Source organism: Theropithecus gelada, chromosome 9, assembly GCF_003255815.1.
Source record: "Theropithecus gelada isolate Dixy chromosome 9, Tgel_1.0, whole genome shotgun sequence".
In the NCBI taxonomy this organism is placed as follows: domain Eukaryota; kingdom Metazoa; phylum Chordata; class Mammalia; order Primates; family Cercopithecidae; genus Theropithecus; species Theropithecus gelada.
In genome coordinates this window covers 123,781,237-123,803,557 of record NC_037677.1, presented here as the reverse complement: position 1 = coordinate 123,803,557, position 22,321 = coordinate 123,781,237, and the positions used below count along the sequence as shown (strand labels likewise).

At 38.2% G+C, this 22,321-nt stretch overlaps 1 protein-coding gene across 2 annotated transcripts in view; it reads right to left on the bottom strand.

The window, feature by feature from the left end:
• The window catches only part of DOCK1 (dedicator of cytokinesis 1), a 540,207-nt gene that overhangs the window by 196,308 nt on the left and 321,578 nt on the right, over positions 1-22,321 (bottom strand). For both annotated transcript variants that reach the window (XM_025396230.1, XM_025396231.1), the window contains exon 28: positions 3,176-3,277. In XM_025396230.1, coding sequence (XP_025252015.1) covers positions 3,176-3,277 — 102 coding nt within the window. The remainder of the gene's footprint in view (positions 1-3,175; positions 3,278-22,321) is intronic.

Sequence of the window (22,321 nt, the reverse complement as noted above, 5' to 3'; positions counted from 1 at the left end):
CAAATAATTTTGTACAAAATAATCTTTTATTTAATAGTTGTCAGAGTGAGCCGGGCATAGTGGCTCATGCCTGTAATACCAGCACTTTGGGAGGCTGAGGTGGGTAGATCACCTGAGGTTGGGAGTTCGAGACCAGCCTGACCAACATGGAGAAACCCCGTCTCTACTAAAAAATACAAAAAATTTAGCCGGGCATGGTGGTGCATGCCTGTAATCCCAGCTACTTGGGAGGCTGAGGCAGGAGAATCGCTTCAACCTAGGAGGAGGAGGTTGCAGTGAGCCGAGACTGCGCTATTGCACTCCAGCCTGGGCCACAAGAGTGAAACTCTGTCTCAAAAAAAAAAATAGTTGTCAGAGTAGAAAAATAGTCATATACTCGGTATAGTTAACAGATAGGAACACATTTTACAAAAGTTCTGACAATTAACAACAGTAAAAATGTTCACAATCTTTCCAGTCTAAATTTCTGGTACAAAAAACCGCAAACGTCTTTTTTTTTTTTTTTTTTTTGAGATGGAGTCTGTGTCGCCCAAGCAAGAATGCAGTGGCCCAATCTCGGCTCACTGCAACCTCCGCCTCTCGGGTTCAAGCGATTCTCCTGCCTCAGCCTCCCCAGTAGCTGGGATTACAGGCGCCCCCCAATACCATGCTGGGCTAATTTTTATATTTTTAGTGGAGACGGGGTTTTGCCATGTTGGCCAGGTTGTTCTTGAACTCCTGACCTCAGGTGATCCACCCACCTCCGCCTCCCAAAGTGCTGGGATTGCAGGCGTAAGCCACCGTGCCCGGTCAACGTCATTTCTTAATGGAAGTCAAACTGTCTACAAATCATTGATTTTCTGAACTGTCGTGTCTATGGAAAAACATCCCCTGGGAAACTGGGACCACAACACATAGTAAACATCTGATCCTGGGATCTCAGCAAAGACAGAGGGCACACAGCTGGAATTCAGCAAGCTACAGTAATTTTTAAATACCATTTGGCATCACCACTTTTCACCTACCTTGAAGGTTCCTTATCAATCACAGCACTTAATAGTTCAGATTAAATGTTTGCATGTGTGGATTTTTATGAAGTGATTGTTCTGAAAAAGGGCAAAGTACTAATTGGAGTCCTGACTTTTCCAGATGAGTAACTCTTCTATTTCTGAAGACTTTATTATTCAACCTGGAACGTTATCTAAAAAACTGTTCCTCTAGCTTTAAGCTACAACTATTCTTTACACTCACCAAAGCAGGGGGTAGGGTGTAGTTTAGATTCAATTATGGAATAAAATGTTACAAATGTAAAATTTGATTTTGCTATGCCATGATTTCCAAAGAGTCATGGGATATAAACATTGGATACAGGTTACATATTTGAGTATACTCCTACTATCAACTACTCATTAATATTCAGGAAAAAACAGACACAGAAATACAAACATACACATACTCTTGTTCCCTTACTTTTATTGAGAGGAAACTGCTAGGGTTTTAAGGTCTAGACCCATTTTTGTTCTCCTTAGAAATCTTAAAGTACAGTCACACGTTGCATATTAACATTTTGGTCAGCGACAGACTATGTATATGTCAGTGGTCCAAAAATTATAATGGAGCTGAAAATTGTTATCACCTGGTGACATCACAGCCATCGTATTACAACTGCCTATAGTATTCAGTGTAGTCACATGCTGTACAGGTGTGTAACCTAGGAGCAGCAGCCTAGACCATCTAGTCTAGGTGTGTAGTAGGCTCCACAATCTAGGTTTAAGTAAGGGTATACGCTATGAGGCTCGCGCAACGACGAAATCGCCTAACGATGCATTTGGCAGAACTGTTAAGCAACACATGACTGTGTGTATGTGTGTGTGTGTGTGTATGTATATGTATATGTATATACATGTACATATGTGTATATATATACACATGTATATATGTGTATATATAAATATAAAAATATTGTATCTTCAAAGGATTATTTCTAATACATTATTTTCTTATTGTTGCCACTATAGATATGTAATAAAATTATGCATTATATATATAGCGGCAACAAAAAGAAAATTATGTATTAGAAATAATCCTTTGAAAAAAATCGTGAAGATCATTCTCTTCTTCCCATTTCTTAATAAGATACATGTCAAGTGCAACAACCCTTGTTCTAGAAACACTAGGACACTGCCGTGTTCTGCAGGTATCTATGGGTATTCTGTTGCAGTGGTCCCCAACCTTTTGGGCACCAGGGATCAGTTTCCTGGAAGACAATTTTTCCATGGACCAAGGGGTGGTGCGGCAGGTTTCGGGATGAAACTGTTCCACCTCAGATCATCAGGCATTAGATTCTCATGAGGAGCGTGCAACCTAGATCCCTCACATGCACAGGTCACCATAGGGTTCGTACTCTTAGTAGAATCTAATGCAGCCGCTGATCTGACAGGAGGCGGAGCTCAGGCAGTAATGCTCGCTTGCCCACCACTCAGCTCCTGCTGTGTGGCCCGGGGATTGGGGACCCTGTTCTACAGGACCTTATGGATCCTTAGAAATGGAATCTAAAAGTTCAAGTCAACATGTAATCACGAAGTCTGCCAACAAGTTTGGTTGCAGCTTTGCAGAGGATATTTGCCATATGGCAATGTAATTTCAGGTCATTAGGGAGGTAGTTCGTAAGCAATAAATTCCCCTCTATTATACTTTTCCTAATTAAGTTGTATCATAGTTTTACTGAGGATGACTAGAGAATTATTTGGAGAAATGTTGATGAGCTTCCATGATTACAGCTAATTAATAACGGAGTACAACTTAGAGCTGAAAAGTCACTCTGGCTTCTGCTATTAAAAAGTCAACCAATAAATGAATAGGAGTTAATGGGAGACCATCCATGGATAACATCTCCAAATTTTCAATTACCCCAAAGCACAGGAGAGGAGACTGTCACCAAGAAGGACAAGAGACTTCCCTGGGCTCGGCCCCTGAATCATTCTCCACTCAGCCCTAGAAGCAAGTCTGCAAGTCCGGACCCTTGTCTTGTTAGAAACGAGGCTTCAGTCAGACCTTCCTAGGAGGCATTTGAAATCAACCAGAGACAAGTTCTCATGCAAAATCCTATTTTAGATGAATATATTGATATCAGGCTTTTGTCTAAAGTGCTGGCCCTAAAACATGGTTACACGAACAGGGTGAAAGGGACACTTACTACCACATCAGTCCTCATTTTCCCGAAAGTCTTGATCAAGTGGGCATAATGGTAATCCTCCATTTGTCGTAAAATAGCTGTCATGCAAGCCACGAAGTTTCCCTGTAAATGAATCAAAAGACAGAATTAGATGAGACAGAACAACACGCATGGGAAAAGCCGGAATCATCCCAGATGCTGGGACTTGAAACTGTCAGGGAGAAGCAATGGGGCATGGACAGGAGCCCTGGGCTCTGCTGCCCCTCTCTCTGGGCTGATCAGCATAAGGCATAGGTCACTTCCAACCTCAGGAATGGTTTTTTGGTAGGGGGTCCTTAGAAGATCAAGTTGAAAGTAGAAAGAAAAGCAAAACCCTCGAGGGGGTCTCACAATGCTGAGGACATGAGCACACAGTAACATGAATGAGACACACTGGTGCGCTCACACTCAGGGCTGTATTTTATTCTCCCTGACTAGTAATACCTCAAATGTTTCCTGATACAGGGTTGTCCAGACCGGAAAAATGAGCTTGAAATATTTTTGCATTAAATACAAGAAAATTAAAGACATTGGAAATTAAAGACATGGAAATCACGACTTCTGTGCTCCCCTGGAAACTTGCTGCCGTTATTATCAGGCAAATGTGTGTGCAGCCTCTCCTCGTGGGCCATGACAAAGAAAGGCCTCTAATTTCTCAAAATCAGCCTGTATCCCCCCGCGCCCGATGCGGAGGCAATCACCACAACTCCACAATGAGTTATGGCCCAATTCTCCTCCCCGAGAAGGAGAGGAGGAACGCGGGCTCATCAGAATGTCAAGTGGGAGAGCTGGGAGCTTCTCAGACCAGACAGAGCTGGGGAGAAAGGAAGAGAAGGAGGAAAAAAGAAAGCAACACAGAAAATCAAGAATGGGGAAGGTAAAGGGCCAAAGCTGAAAAGTCTGTCTGGCCTCTGCAAATGGAGGCAGACAGTATGTGTGTGGACGTGCATGTGCACACGTTTGTTTGCGTGCCCTGAAGCGTGCCTGCTTTGGTGGGGGGTTGTGAGCTAGGCAGTTCTGTTGCCATTAACTGCAACTGCTCACTGCTAGGGCTTGTAGCTAAGAACACTGTAAAGCCTTCCTTGCTCTTAAATATTTTCCCCTAAGATAATGACATTGAAGGAACATAGGATATATATTTTTTCCTCATTAAACCAGTACAAGTTTGGTAAAATTATAGCATGAAACATACTTTGAGACATGTCTCTATTTTTCCCCTATTAAATGAGCTCTCAAATTGCATTCTTTTACTAACTCTCCTTTTACCAGCAATATATCAGAATGCCTAAATGTTTCTATATTAACTTGGAATACAGGCTTTACAGTGAAATGTTAAAATCCAATATTTTCTCCAATTCATTTTATACGTATAGTATACATATCTGCTTCCAAATGAGTCCTCGAAGGACACATTACTCAAATTGAACAAATACAATAATGATGATATGATATCTTCCATTTGCCCAGAAATATAAATTATTTGTGAATGATGATAATTGCTGAGATTTAGATTCCAAGTTGGTGTTCAGGGAAACAGCTAAATAATGCTTGTTTTCCATTGAGGCAATGATTAGTAAAATGGCAAAATGGTCTATTCATGAACTTTTGAAACACATAAATATTTGGCATACCATTCAGCTCAAGAGAGGCTGCCTTTGTGTCTTGTCTACTCCTTGTGACAATGAGATGTGTCCTGTGGATAATCGTGTTAATAATATTACACACCGATCAAGTAAATAATATTACACACCGATATGCTAAGGCTGTTAGAACTATGGCCCTTTCAACACTGTGACTTTAACAGAACACAACCTCTTTCAATCACACACAACTTTCTCTTCCTGTCCTACTTTACAGGCAGTGAAACTGAGGCTTACAGGTTTCACTCTCTGAAGAAGTGAATGGCAAACCTTGGTGTGGAGGCCGTACTCCAGGGCTACAAGACAGGTACTTACTGGCTAACCTTATTTCTTTACCCCTCGTCCAGATGCACATTTTAACTCTTCCTCTAAGGAATCTGAAGCCACTGTTGATGACCAACACAAGCTAGAGGTTCACTTTCCCCTACTCTTGCAGTCATCAGAAAAAGTTGGAAGAGGGGGAGGAAGAAGAGCCTTCGAAGTACTCTGCCCACAATTGATCCTGATGCAGTTGCTGTGACCCAGACTCTTCCCCATGAGATGAGGAGCTTTTCCTGCTGAGGAAGAGGCCTGTATCAGCCTAGGTGGACCTAGTAGGTGCTGAAATCAATTTTCTGCAGGTCAAACCAGTTCCACAATGGAGACTTACACATTAGAATAAATGAAATCACACAGTCAGCTATTTATCACCAGAAGCAATGTATCAATGTGCTTAGCTCAAACGATCAGGCTGAAAGTAGAAAGAAAAGCATAACCCTTGAGGAGGTCTCAAAATCCTGAGGGTATGAGCACAGAGTAACATTAATGAGAAATACCAGTGCAGCCAGACTCAGGCCAGATACGTGAACAGGTGATGTGGACATACTGAATTCAGGGAGCGGACCGTCATGTCATGCTGAAAAATTCATGCAAGGCAACAAATGCCAAAACTGTTGTAACACAGAAAACGAAAAACTGAAGAGAACACAGCAGTTTCCATAAAGCAAGTCCTGGGAGTACGTAAATGCCCTGTTGGGAAGTCTCCCGGGACAAGAATATCAGAGAAGGCAACCGAACGGCCCCCTGTTTAACCGCGATGGGGATTCATTACAGGAAGCCCAGAAGGGCCAGAAAGATGGTCATTTCCACAAGTTAGAGGCGGTGCTGCCGGGCACTGTGCGTGCCCTCTTTACCAAACCTAAGGAAGTATTCCAGAAGTCATTTACATCGTTCAGGCTTTCCTTTCTTAGCGAAAGTAAGTCTTGCTTTTTCAGCTCTTTTCTAAGGTGTAGCATGAATTCCATTAGGAAAGGGATGATCTGCATTCTAAAATTCACTGAAATGCCCCTCTCTTTCCTCCCTGCCCTTTGGGAATGGAGTCCCAACCTTGGGGTATCAGTATTTTCACTGGGCAAACACTGCAGATACCATGAAGCCTTATGGTTTCCATGAACACAACAGAACTGTGCAGCATATCTGTGGGCTTGTAAGGGTGGATAAATGAGTATTTATGGAAGCCCTTTGAAACCAGTCATTTATTAAGAACAAAAATGAGGGAGCTCTGTGAAAATAAAACTTTAATTCTGTATGCTCAGAAGAAAATTACTATTCTATGCTTTAATTGATTTATTTTAAATGCATTTGGGAGATGACTCCTAAATGAAGCTTTTATCTTCCAGACAATGGGTAGCCTAGCAGGTAGGCTGGGAGCAAAAGCCACGGTGCAGAATCATCCCTGAGCCCGAACATAGGGACCAGGCTCCAGCACCAGCAGCTGAGGAAAAATAAGTCGATAAGTAAAAATAAGACATATTCCTTACAACTTCAAAGCAATGCAAAATGGGGCCACAGAAGTCAGGATACACTTGCAGAAAATTTAAAAACCAGGACACTAAATGCCTAATAAACAACAACAAAAAAGTGAACCTCATTAGCAATCAAAGATGAAAATGATACATCGTTATTTGCCTGCCAAAATAGCAAAGAAGTATTTCAATGATGATAATGTGAGCAAGGGTGCAGGGAATGAGGACTCTTATATGCTGTTGGTGGGAACATAAATTGCTATAACCTTTTTAAAAAGCGATTTGGAGATAGGCTTGAAAAGTCTTGAAAATAAATACTCATCTCCTCAGTAATTCTATTTCTAATAATCCACCAAAGGAAGTAATTCAAAATAGAAAATTTCATACCCAAAGATGTTCATAGCATTGCTGAAAATTTTAAACATCCACCACAAGAAACTGTGTAAATAATATGATATTTTGTAGGGTTGCAAGATAAAATACAGGATGCCTAGCTCCATTTGAATCTCAGATAAACAAAGAAAAATAAATATGTCCTAAACGTTGCAATGAAATATTACATGAGATATACATATACTAGAAAAAGACATCTGTTGTTTACCTGAAGTTCAACCTGAACTGGGGGTCCTATATTTTTATTTGGCAAATCCAGCAACCATAACTTGTGTTATGATGAAATATTGTACAACCATTAAATCATTAAACGTTAACTATGCAAATATGGAGCATTTTATTAGCATGAGAAAATAATCGAAGAGGAAGACTACAGTAATTATGTATATACATTTGACCAATGTAAAGAATATACAGTACAAGAAAAACAAAATATGACTAGAAAAGATACCAGATAGTCATGAGTGGAGGGAGAGTAAGCCCAGATTGTTTTTATAAAGAGAAAGTATGTCAATATTTTTAAAGGTGGTCCAGAAAGAAAAGGATCCACAAACTCTCCCTGTCTGCCCCTGATCTAGTTCATTTCTTAGTCTCCTGTCTTCAAACATCTCTCTCGCAGGGCTCCCCCTGCTGGTGTGGCCTTGGCTACTGCCTGGCACGGCTCCTGGAGGGAGCCCTGGACGGAACTCGTCCCCGCACACCCCCAGCCCTCCTGAAGTACCTCAGTGCCCGAGTTTTAAATCTGTTTGGGCCCCATTTCACTAGGTAGTTTGATAGGCAAAATGGAGAACAGGTAGGACTGAGCACAGGTAGAAGGAAAGGCAGGTAGAACTGAGCACAAGTAGAACTGAGGATGGGTAGAAGGAAAGACAGAACTGAGTACAAAACTAAGTGTAGGTAGAATGGACAATAGGTAGGACTGAGGCTGGGTAGAAGGAAAGGCAGGTGGCACTGGGCACAGGTGGAAGTGAGTCTCAGCAGAAGGAAAACAGCACAGGTAGAATGGGGCGCTGGTGGTGGAGCAGGGGGACGTTTGGTGACAGGCAAGTTGAATGTAGGATGTCACTGGAGGATATAAAAACAAAAGGCTAACAAAAACACAGACTGGAGAATGGAAACTCAGGATGAGACATACCTTTTAAACAGTGCCTTTGTCAACTACGCCTAGTGGAAGGTCTAAGTATGAATTAGAAGACAAAATCCAAAGGGTTTTAATTCATATTCTTGAGGAGCTGTGAAGGTGTAATAAAAATGGACTTAGCCATGTGCCTTGGATAGCAGGGTATAAAATTGCTCCTGGTAATTTCATCGGCCAGACAAGCTGTCTCAATCGACCCCGGAGCTCACAGTTTGTATGGAGCACAGATCTGCTCTCTGGGACACACAACACAGGCAGAAAATTTAATGTTTTTCTCAGTTCTTTAAATTCCAAAGGCTCTCTGGGCCATTTCCAGCCTCAGAAGCTGTTGGAGCTGTAAACAGAGACACAAGATTGCCGAGTGTGGAGAGCAGTTGCCCAGTTTCAATAAAAGCAGAATTCTAATGACTGAATCCGGGATTATATTTGATGATTTCAACTGGGGTCTTGTTAAAAAGTTTAACCATGTTGTCACTGAGGCAGGTATTTTGAAGAGGAAATCTCATTCAAATGCTTAAATTTCAAACATATCAATGAAAATAAAGCCATCTTATAATCATCATAAAAAGTAATGAAAATGAATTATCCAGTAACATTTTAAAATATATTACTAAACAACAACAACAACAACAAACCCATAAAGGTGATGACTTCTGGATGATTTTTATTTTGGGGTGCATTCAAGCCAAAGAATCAATACTGTAAAGCAACATTATGGAAAAGAGAATATAGGAAAAGAGAATGTAACTGAGAGTCAAGGCCTTCTTTTAAAATGATTTGAAATAAATCCAAGTATTACTAAGTTCTCAGAGCTGATAAGATGGAAGGCCTACAGAGCACAACGGCGTTCTCTTTTCTAGAGGGAAGGCCAATGGCAAAATGTTCATATGTGGTCTTTTCTGTAAGAAAATATGAAAGGGAAAAAACAGGGAGTCCAAAAAACAAACAAAACCTCAAAATGTTATAAATTAGCCCCAAACTCCTGCAAAATCTGCATAGAGCTGGAGTTTGTCAAAGTATACATAGGGGGCACCTACATCACAAATTAAAAACTGTTTCAAACATGCATTCCCGATTCCTCACATTAAATGACAGTAAAGCACATATTAAAAATGCACAAAATCACAAGGATCAGGGGACTCCGAGGAGATGCAACTAAAGACAAGAGAATTCTGGAAGCAGGAAAGAGGGTAATGAGCCCTCGAGGCGAGAAGGTGGTGACATTGAACAGGAAGCCTGTGAATCCCTGGTGCAAAACCCTAGGAAGGCCCAGAAACTGGGGGTGCCAGGTACTCAGGAGGCTACAAGTGAGGTGAAAACAACAGTGCTGATCGCTTTGAAGTGTGACCCTATATCCAGTCTGCCTATGCCCAGCATGTCCAGTGAGGGGCTCCCCAACTCACTCCTGGGGAGACGACCACGTGCGTACTCCCCGGACAAGGGAGGTGCCTGAAAAGCAGAACACAATGACAAGAATCACCTGGAAGAAACACCTGTTTAGTCTGATGTCAAATCAAACAGTATACTCCCCTCTCTCTCTTCTACTCAGCTCCCAGCATATCAGCAAGGAGGCTTAAACTAACCCCCGCTAACCTCAGTCCCACACCAAACCTAGGAAGAAGACCAGAAGAATCCTCTTTGGTGAAAATGACCAGCCAAAGAGAACATAAGCACTAATACTAAGCATGGAGGTTCCAAAAGGATGAGAGCTCAGCCCATCCAGGCTTGCCATGCAGGAAAGCCCATGCACCTCCATGCTCTGTGCACACGCTTGGAGACAGAGGTCTGAGCAAGAGCACTGTGCCTTGTGAAAAAAATTCATCCAGCATTAATAAAGGAGGCCCAAACAAACAAAAACAGAAACCAGAGGAAAGGAAGAACATTTAGAGAATGTAAGAGAAGTAAAAAATTATTATTATAATTATTATTGTAGATGTATATAATGTAATGTATATAATTAAAATATAATTATTATAATTATTATTGCTATTATTTTTGAGATGGAGTGTTGTTCTGTCTCCCAGGATGGAGTGCAGTGGTGTGATCTCAGCTCACTGCAACCTCAGCTTACTGGGTTCAAGTGATTCTCCTGCCTCAGCCTCCGGAGTAGCTGGGACTACAGGTGTGCCACACCTGGCTAATTTTTTGTATTTTTAGTAGAGACAGGGTTTTGCCATGTTGGCCAGGCTGGTCTCGAACTCCTGATCTCAGGTGATACACCCGCCTTGGCCTCTAGAGAGTTGGGATTATAGGCTTGAGCCACCGTGCCCAGCCAAAGAACTATAATCATTATCCTCAGGTAGATATGATATTATATTCATGATTATCATATCTTACTTATATTCCTCCCCTGACTTAGTGATTTTCAGGATAAATCAAATGATTTGCCCTTATAACTATCATATTTCTCAGATTTAAAATAATAACATACTTAGATAAATCTTTCAAAATTCTGTAATCCTTGTAACGTTGTTCTTTCACTTAATATTTGTTGAAATAAAAATGAGATAGTTTCTCTTCTTTGCTTTGATTTTCTCACACATGTGTTTTCATATTATATAGAATTTCTTTAAAGCTACCTCAAAATCCTTTTACGATTAAGGTGGGAGGGGAGTATAGGAAAGAAAGAATAAGTAAAAATATAGAAAGAACGATGTCGTAAAATGAGGACAGAGGATACTGTGCAGTGCTACATACGCTGAACGTCAGGAGTCATCGCTGTGCTCTCAAAAAGCATGTCATGTTTTATTAATTAAATATTTGATTAAGCATAAGACATAATAAAAAGGCTGATTCAGGTATTATTGTTAAAACAGAAGTTCACGGGAAAACGGGTGTCCACTCTCATCAGTGAACTTATAAAACCTTTCTCATATAAACGACCCACGGTGAAATTGTTCCTTTTTTCATTTAAAGATAAATTCATTCCCACGATGCCTTTATTCAATATATAATTAATTTTTACTCATGTGGTCTCCCAAATGTTATAATTTCTTTATTTTATAAAGAAACTTAGAGTGAGGAATGTTTGTTAAAAAAAAAAAAAATGCCAAAACTATACAAAAGAGAACGCTAATGTCACCTTGTGGCTATTGGGAACTACTAATAACAAAATTAAACCTGTATCTTAAATTTAAACTGAGTGCTTAGTTGAATTCATAGAGTACTAGCATCTCATATCATTCCAGGCACTATAAGGAAATAAATATAATTTAAAAACAAAATCGATTTCATTTTTATAGTGGCAGTAATTGCAGAAGATGTTTATTGGACAAATATACCAAAAGGGAATATTTGGATCTTAAATTACCCATAACAGTTATCTGCTACTTATAGAGTATAATAATTTAAACACATATTCACATTTGTTATGAAGAATAAAAATAAATTATAATCAAATATTACATATAAAATTATAGTTTATGGTGTAATGAGGAATATATACTTTGTTTGCAGCTTAATATAATTCATTTGATCCTAAAGCAAGACAGTAAAGCAGAAAATTTTATATTTTATTTTTATAAACTCAATATATCAGGTAATATTAAAGCCTTAGAGAGTTTAGAATTTTCGAAGTCTTATTGCATGATATAGAGGATCTAGAAACACACTGTAATAGAAACAAGAGTAATTCGGTCTTTAAAAAAAAAACCTCTTATTATTGAAGAGAAGATCAATATGTCTATACATGTTTTTAAACTGACTTTCATAAAGGACATTAAGATTATCATTATTATAAATGAAAGTTGAAACTCTTTCTTAGCTAAAATTGAATGCCTTATATAAATCATAAAAGGATACTGTCCTCAACATTAACATTGGTTGATATAATAAGGAGGAATGTCACATACATCATTAAATATTAAGTATTTAATATTTATGATAACATTTATGATACTTAAGTATTATAAATACACATAAAATACTTAAGTATTATTCTAAATATTAAGTATTAAAACATTAAATAAATGAATCATAAGGAGAATAAAAGATACTTTGAAATATGAGATTATAGTAAATAAAAACACAGATAATCTTTTATGGTATTTCTTATAAATACGTATGTATCCATAATATATACATATGTTGCATGTGGTCGTATGCTCAAACGCTGCACATGGCAAGTGATCATCCAATAGCTTATCTACTTACAACTACATAAGCTACCAAAGTGATTTTAGCCATAAATGCCTAATGTTTATTTTCAAAATCACCTACTGTGGTGGACTGAGACTCAATTTGTGGGAACCCATGAGGAATTCTACAGTAGCCCTGTACCTGTGCAGCAGGGTGTGCAGGAAAGCATCAACACAGGAAGCACATCCCACTGAGGTTCTACTTCCACCCCCTGTCTCACTTTCCCCACATCCCATAGGAAATTGAAGGTTCCCTAAATGGGTCCTCCTAGAATGGGTCATGAGAAATGGAGGGGATAAGGCTAAAATGACAAGAAGATTCAAAACCATGAAGAGCACTGCCAAATGCAACACTCAACCAACATTCAATGAGTGTGCAGTGTGTTGACAGCATTGAGTTCCCAGGAGTAGGTCAGCAGGAGATAAAAACAGCCCCTGACCAGGATGACCTCAATGGGAGGTTGGATCATGGCTTTCTTCTAGGCTAGTGGGGCCACGTCAAAAGGACACAGGAGGTGGTGTGGGGAGGCTCCCCTGGCCACGGGTGGGATGCTTGAGACAATCTGAGTATCAAAATGAACAATGACAATAAATAAATGTAGCAAATTGAAAGAGAAAAAAATCCATGTGTCTATAAAGACATATAATATAGAAAGATATTCTATTAGATATAGAAACCTGCGAGGTGGCAGGGTTGAGGGTAAAAGTAAAGCTGTGACCTGTGGAAGACTACGAGCCAAAACAACACGGAATGAAGAAGAGAACTTGATAACTGAAGGTTTCAACTCCTAAAGAAATGGTTGGTCCATGGGAGGCTCCTCAATGGGCACTGAAACCTCAAGGTAAAAAGTCTTTGGGGACCAAGACCCTCACTCAATCTGTAAGCAACACCCTATAGATTCTTCCTAATTATAGTCTCGGCCTTTAGGTAGAATGCTAAGCACACAGGATCACTTAAGTAGTTATTTTTTTTGCCAAAAATGTTCCATGATGAGGAAATGAATAGACGGATTCAGAATACACAGCAATTGACAAGACAAATGGCGGCGACCCTTAAAGTCAAAGGGAAAACTTCACAGGGAAGAGATCTTACATTCTATTCGAGAATCACTGTTCATTTTCATAGGTATCTTAATATTACCATGACTACAGGGCAGTTACTCATAGGAGTTGCATGAAGTGAGGAATGATGTGTTCTTCTATCTGGGACCAACTTTTTGGTCTGTCAAGAAAGAAAGTTTACACATGCAGGGATAATGCAAACATGGCAAAATGTTATTATGTAGTGAATGTAGGTGGGCACGTGTGTTTAACGCTAATATTGATTCAACATTTTTGTACATATGAAACATCTCAAAAAGCCAAAGGAAAACAACTTCTACTCACGGTCTACTGAGAAGACTTATATGACCACAATTAATTAAGACACAATGTTACAAATATTATAAAAGGGAGTTATTACAGACTGCCAGGGAATTCTAAAAAGGAGGTACTGCTTTTCCAATCAAAGGAACTATTGCTGAATATAATAATAAAACTACAACCAATGATTTAGGTATTTTAACTTGGGCAAAAGTGAGTAGTACAGAGATTTAAGCAACAGGAATAATCACTCCAAAAAATGTCTGAGGAGCTAAAATATAACTAGAGGTCTTTGTTGCTTTTGCACATAAAGCTCCACCATATGCATGCTTCTTAAGTACAGGAATGGTTTATTTATTTGGACTGTCCACTGTAGAGGTATATTCCAGTCTTAACAAAATACAGTGGAAGTGTAAGAAAGAGTACAAATGTCTTGCTTCCCTGCCAAATATGGATCCCAACATTACTCTCGCTGCTTTCATTAGTTTATAATACTTTTTTGTCTTTTGTCTTTTTTTTTTTTGTCTGAGATGGAGTTTTGCTCTTGCTACCCAGGCCGGAGTGCAATGGTGCGATCTCGGCTCACTGCAACCTCTGCCTCCTGAGCTCAAGTGATTCTCCTGCCTCAGCCTCCCAAGTAGCTGGGATTACAGACACCTGCCACCATGCCTGGCTAATTTTTTATATTTTTAGTAGAGACAGGGTTTCACCATGTTGGCCAGGCTGGTCTCAAACTCCTGACCTCAGGTGATCCGCCTGCCTTAGCCTCCCAAAGTGCTGGGATTAAAGGCGTGAGCCACCATGCCCGGCCAATACTTTTTGGTCTTATGGCAAAAGTTATATAGATAAATGATATAAAATTAGTTTAAGAGTCAAGAGTAAAGGTTTCAAAGGCAGACAATTTGGAATAATCACTTGACCAAGGGTGTGACTGCTATATAAATTAAAACAGGCTATTTAACCTTTCTGAGCCTCATTTTCCTCATCTGTAAAACTGGGATCGTGATTCTAAAATCTGGAATTCTTGAAAAGTTTAATTAGATATGCATTTAAGGATATTTGCACAGTAGCTGGCTACATAAATGAATGGTGGCTATCATGATGGTGGTGGTGATGATGGTGATGAAGAATAAAACACAAAACCATATACAGAAGAATATTTTAAAGTCACAAAGTTGAATACTGAAACACATAAAACATTGACAAGGGAGTCAAATAAGGCCTAAAAGGTGCAGGAATATACCATATTCATGGAATGGAAGACTCAATATGGTTAAGACTTATTATAAAACTACAGATATCAAGACAGTGTGGTACTGGAAAGGACAGACAGACAAACTGGCTACACACATACGGTTAACTGATTAAAAAAAAAAAGTGTCAAGAAAGATCAATGTGCAAACCGTACTTTCAACAAAAGGTGCCGAAAAGTTGGATACCCAAATACCAAGGAAGGAAGGAAGGAAGGAAGGAGGGAGGGAGGGAGGGAGGGAAGGAAGGAAGGGAGAATGGGAGGGAGGGAAGTAGGGAGGGAGGAAAGGAGGGAGGAAAGTAGAGAGGGAAGGAGGGGAGGGGATGAGGGAGGGAGGGACAAAGAAAGGAGCTATACCTTACACCATATACAAAAACTAACTCAAAATGTATCACAGATTTAAATGCAAAACTTAAAACAACAGAACTTTTTAAAGAAAACATAGAAAACTTTTGGGACCTAGGCATAGAAATATATTTCTTAGGATACAAAAAGCATGAAACATAAAATTTTAAAATTGATAAATTGAACTTAAAATTAAAAAATTTTGGTCTTTGAATGACACTATACAGAAAGTAAAAAGACAGACTGCAGAATTGGAAAAAATATTTTAAAAAACACCTATCTGACAAAGGGTTTGCATCCAGAGTATATAACAAACTCTAAAAGACCAATAAGAAAACAACCCACCAAAAATTGGCAAAAAATGTGAGCAGATATTTCATCAAAAAAAGGAACACAAATGGCCAAGATGAACATGAAAACATGTTCTATCTCAGCAGTAAATAGGAAAACGCAAGTTAAAACCACATTGAAATATAACTATACACCGATTAGAATGGCTAAAATTAAAAAAACAACCACCACAAAGATGCAGAACAACGGAAACTCACGTTGCTGGTCTGAAGGCAAAATGGTAAAGACTCTTTAGGAAATAGTTTGGCAGCTTCACATACAGCTGATAATATACTTACCACATGACCCAACCATGCTGCTTCTAAGAATTCACCCAGGAGAAATGAAAAGATATGCCTACACAGAGACTTCTATACACATATTTATAGAGCTTTCTTCATAATTGCCACACATAGGGGACACTCCGAACACCTACTACCTACTAAATAAACAAATAAATTATGGCACATCGACATGATGAATAGTATTGAGAACGAATGAGGAACAAACTACTGGTAAATAAACATGAGTGAATCTCCAGCACATCACTCTAAGCAAAATAAGCCAGATACAGAAGGCTAGATACTGTATGAATCCATTCTTACGTCATTCTAGAAAAGACAGTACTAGAGTGACAAAGAAGAGAGAACTGACTACAGAAGGGCATGAGAAATATTTTTATGGAAATGGAAATATTCTAAATCTTATATTTGATAGTGGCTACACAGCTGTATTGTCTGTCAAAATTTAGAAAGAAGAAGAATGGATGTTACTATATAAAATATATATATATAAAGTATAAAATATAGGTATTTGTAAAGTATAAAAAATATACCTTATATAGATTTATGTATAAGTATATATGCTTTATATAATATATATACTTATATATTATATTATATATGTAAAGTATACATATACACGTTTTATGTATAAAATCCATATACTTTATACGTACAAAATATAAAGTATATATTTTAAAATATACAAAGAAAATCTGAAAATCACCATGTCCTATAAGCCATATGTAATTAATACTGTATTTCAAAGGATTCCTTCTTGCTCTTACACTTACATAGAAACAGAGTAGTTTCAATTTAATTAATACTTTATTGTAGCTTTCAAATGGTTTTGCTATTCAATATTGCAAGGCCTACTTCATTACCCTTGTTTTTCACATTTTTCTTGAGTATTCCTGCCAACGTATTCTTTTGCATGTACTTTAGAACCACATTATTGAGTCTGAAACAAGGTCCTATTGGGATTCAAATTAGAATTCCATTGAATTTTTAAATTAATTGAAGAGGCTTACAATATCAGCCTTCCCATTTAGACATGCAGACTGTCTCTCCATTTGTTCAAGTCTATTTTTATGCCATTTCAGGAATGTTTTGTGGTTGTCATCCTAAGGATCTTAAACAGCTCTTTTTATTTTTGTTTCTTTTGGAGGGAGTGCTTTTTGAAACAACCCTTTGAATATTTTGTATATTTTTATTTGGATATTACGGTAAACAATTGAATTTAATATGTGTATTTTGCGATTGAACCTACAGAATTCTCCTATTACTTCCAAACTATTTTTCCCCCACTTTGGAGAGGGTTTCTAAATACATCAAACCAAAATCTGTCAATATTTTTGCTTTGTCTTTTCTAATCACTGTAGGTCTTAATTCTGCTTCTAGACTTACTCCTCAGGCTGTACTATCGCGGTAATGTCAAATTATAGTAATGACAGCAAGTGCCTGTTTTAAGTGATTTTCATGGGCATGCTTTTAGTGCCTAATTTTTAACTATTATTTTGAATGTTGGTTTAAGACACTGTATATATCATGTCAAGGAAGTATTCCTAACCTCAGGACCGGCTATAACAAAATGCCTCAAGTTATAGTTATGGATATTATTGGTTAACAAATATGGTTTTGGAAATCATTATAAAACAAGAGTTCTATTATTGAAGAACAGGTAGATCAACAATAAAATAGAGCAGCTGAAATCACATCGTATGGATGCTGTTACATCCTCACTAAGAGAGGAAGAAGGGTACCTTCAAAACAACTTACATGTAAGGTCAAACTATAATAAAATTAAACTTAGAAGATAAGCATTTTTTATAATTCTTATTTCCTAGAAAGGGAATGTAGCCACATTACTTATCAGCTCGCTGAAACCTTTGTGAAAGCACACTGTGTTTCGGACATTGTTCTAGAAGCCCACATAAAGCTCACATTCTATTGGGAGTGCTCTGACAGAGAACTTACTGGCAGCTGAATTTAAACATTAGCTCCACTTGTCAGAGTTGACATTAATTAGTGTCTTAATAAGGCCATCTGGTACCTGGAGTAAGTTAATAGTTATGCACTTGGCAAGTATACACTGTAGATGTTTCCCATCACGTTTTGTGGGGGAAAAAATCTCTTGAATGGTCATTGAGAAAAATAATCAAGGGGATATCAGTGTAAATATGTAGCTTTGTTTCTAGCTATATATTTGTTTGTTGTAGCATGTCCACTATTATGTAGACAAAACTCATTATTTCCAACTTCCAACTTATTTTTATACAGACATAATGAAAATATGAGAAGAGGCCATTTCATCAATCTTATCAAAATTTAGAGCTTGCACTTTCTAATTACCAAATAAACACTTAGCATTGATCATACTGGCGACTATCATAATTCTAATTAGGGAATACAAAACATTAGTTTATAGAGATTAATCTGCTTGAACAAAATTCATATATTTTAATGACATTTTTTCACTTATGACAATCATGGACATTTCAGTTATTTGCCCCATAAATAAAATTAAAAAGGGGCCATGCCAAATCAAATCAAATTCCCTTAACCTAAACCAAAAACTAATCACCAGTCACATAGTGAAGAGCCAAATTGAAAGTCACTTTGCAACAGATGTTCAGTCAAGATTTTTTATTTTTTATTAATCTTGCCTAGATGAGATCTTAACAGCATGCAGTGGAAGGTAAATTCACAAAGTACTACTATAACGACTCATTTTATTACTTTCCAGAATCACTACTTGTTTGTAAAATTGAGTATGTTTTTCACAAGCTAATTATCTGGCTACACAGTTAAAAGTTGTGAAATGCAATGCTCCTATTCCCTGTTTAAATAAGAGGCACACGAGATCACTAAATGAAGTCCACTTGTTTTGAATTTCAACCTGCTGTGTTGGTGTCATGAAGGGGCAAAAAGCAGAAATCTAGGTTGATTGGTTAAATAGAAACAGGGTGAACAGGAGGCATTTGTTTGAAAGAATCAGAAACCTTGGACACTACTATGTGGTGAGTACGGTAGGAATATCACCATTATTTAGTATAAAATCATTATCACAAATAAAAACAATAACTGCAGTACGAATGTGGACCAAGGCACAGACCTATAAGGCCATGATGAGTGCCCCAGCCCCATATCACCTCCTGGACTTTACCTCTGTTGCTCACATTGCTCCAGCCACAGTATCCAGCAAGGGATCCTGGAATTTGCTGTATGGAAAACAGGAGACTTTGTACAGCACCCTCTCTAAATGTACAAGACATTCAAAAGAGAAACCTGCATACATTTTTATATTAAGAAATCATTCTGGGGATTCTTCCACTCCTGAAATAAGTTGATTTGCAGATAACTCACAACTCCTTAAGCTAAATGGTATTTTCATTTTTCTCAAGCTCTTCCAATACATAATGACCACCAAGATGCAGAACTAAAAGGTGTGCACCCTTCAGGATTGTACTCTACCTGTGCCCTCTACAGGACGCTTCTCTGCCAGCTGACCACCTGGCTCACTTCCTTCCCTCCTTTTCTGCCTTCTCCATGCACCAGTCAGGTTGATACAAATTGCATAAATTGTGTATTGTCTCTCCTCACTAGAATATAAACTCCACGTGTGCAGGGACCTTGATTATGCTTGCTGAAGGACCCCTAGCAGACAGCCTTTACAGAGGTGACACACGAACTGTCTCTCCATTTATTCAAGTCTGTCTGAACAAATGGAGAAGTTTATTTGAACAAACGAAGCTGCCTGAGTGAATGCACTCAGTCTTCTATTTGTTTTAAAGAACGTTTAAAGGCAAAGAAAAGAAGAAAGCCTGACACAAACAAGAAGGAAAAACATTCATTCCAACAAAAGCCTTGAGTCTAAATAAGGGGAAAATGATTCTATCAATTAATGAGTGAATGTACTTCTGACAAAGTTGTAGATTGCATTTGTAGTATTTTTAAAGATCCCCAAGCCTCTAGCTAAATGGCACTGTTCTAAGAAATGTGTTTAGTCAGGCATGGTGGCGTGTGCCTGTAGTCCCAGCTGCTTGGGAGGCTGAAGAAGAAGTGCTTGAGCCTAGGAAGTGGAGGCTGCAGTGATCCGTGATTGTGCCACTGTACACCAACCTGGGCAACAGAGAGAGACCTCATCTCAAAATAAAAAAAAGAAAAAGAAATTCATGCAGGGAATATTCTTTTTTACAATACACTTAAAACGTACGTTCTAAGACACTGACTGTGCCAGCATTTTCTTGTGTCGAATAGAACTGAATTCATATTTTCAATATAACTTTGTGTTGGGGCTTGTGGAGAGGGCATTTAAATGTTAAAAAAAACAAAACAAAACAAAAAGCTTGGATTCAGTCTACCCATTTGCTAAAGAGTTTGATCTCCATATGATCACTTTCAAAGTAAACTTTAACCCTGCTCTGATAGAAAAGAATTACCAGATGAGTCTTAAAACAAAAATTTCTGGTTGTTTAATGAAAGTTGCATTAATAAAAGTAATCAAATGTGTGATAAAAAATGCTTCAAAAAATAAAAGACTTAGGAATGATTAAACCAATAAAAAGATCTGTGTACTGAAAACTATAACACATTGATGAAGATGATACAAATAAATGGAAAGATAGCTTATGTTCATGGATTAGAAGAATTAACATTGCTAAAATATCCATATTACCCAAAGTTATCTACAGATTCAACGCAAGTTCTATTCAAGATTCCAATGACATTTTTCACTAAACTTAAAAGAACAATCCTAAGATGTGTTTGGAACTACCAAAACAAACAAACAAACAAATAAAAACAATAACAACAAAAAAACCCAGAATGGCTAAAGCAATCTTGGGTAAAAATAACAAAGACGGAGGCACCAGACTACCAGATTTCAAGATCTAATATAAAGCTATAGTAATCAAAACCATATAGTGCTGGGCATAAAAACAGACTCATCAACCAATGAAACGGGATAGAGTGCCTGGAAATAAATCCACGCACTTACAGTCAATTGATTTTCAACAAAGGTGCCAAAAACACACAATGAGGAAAGGATAGTCTTCAAAAATGATGCTGGAAGAACTGGATATCCGCATGTAAAAGAATGAAATTATAACCTTATCTCATACTATATACAATAATTAACTCAAAATGTATTAAAAACCTAAGGCCTGAAACTGTAAAACTACTAGAAGAAAACATAAAGAAAAAAACCTCTTGAAATTGGTCTGGGCAATGAGTTTTTGGATATAACCTTAAAAAGCACAATAAAAAATAAAGCTAAAAATAGACAAATGATGTTAAATCAAACTAGAAAGCTGTTGTACAGCAAATGGAACAATCGGCAGAGTGAAGAGACTCCCTACAAAATGGGAGAAAATATTTGCAATTCATATATTTGAAAGGGGATTAACATCCCAAATATATACGAAACTCAAATAACTTAATAGCAAGAAAATAAATGACCTGCTTTAGAAAGGGGCAAAGGAAATGAACAGGCATATTTAGTACATGTGCTGCTAAAGTGATCAGTGGATATTTTTCAAAATAAAAAGCAGCCAACAGATGTAGGAGAAAATGCTCGATATCACTAATAATCAGGGAAATGCAAATCAAAACCAGAATAAAATATCACCCTACACCTGTTAGAATGGCTACTATCAACAAAAGGAATGAGAACAAGTGTTAGGATGCAGAGAAACGGGAGCCCCTCTGTGCTGTGGGTGGGAGTGTAAATTTGTAAACAGCCATTACGGAAAGCACAATAGAGAGTCCTCGAAAAATTAAGAATAAAATTATCAAGCGATGCTGCAATCCTACCTCTGAGAACATACCCAAAGGAAATGAAATCAGTATGCTGAAGACATATTTGCACTCCCATGTACACTGTAGCATTATTCACAGTAGTCCAAATAGGGAAACAGCCTAAGTGTGCATCAAAGGATGGATACGCAAAATGTGATCTAAAAACACAGTGGAGTACTCTTCAGCCTTAAAAAAGGTGGAAATAACATCATTTGGAACAACACAGATGGACCTGGAGGGCATATCTTAAGCGAACTACGCAAGGCACAGAAAGACAAGCACAGCATGATCTCACTTCTAGGTGGACTCTACAAGTCGAACCCATAGAAGCAGAAAGTAGAATTGTGGCTACCAAGGACTGGGGAGTGGGGGGACTGGGGAGACGCTGGTCAAAGAACACAAAATTTCATTTAGACAGGGAGAATAAGTTCAAGAAGTCTACATCACGGTGACTTTAGTTAATAGCAATGTACTGTACACTTGGAAACTGCAAAGACAGTAGTTTTGTGTGTTCTGTTTGTTTTGTTTTGTTTTGAGATGGAGCCTTGCTCTGTCACCCAGGCTGGAGTGCAGCGGTGCGATCTCGGCTCACTACAACCTCTGCCTAGTGGGTTCAAGCAATTCTCCTGCCTCAGCCTGGGATTACAGGTGTGCGCCACCTGGGATTA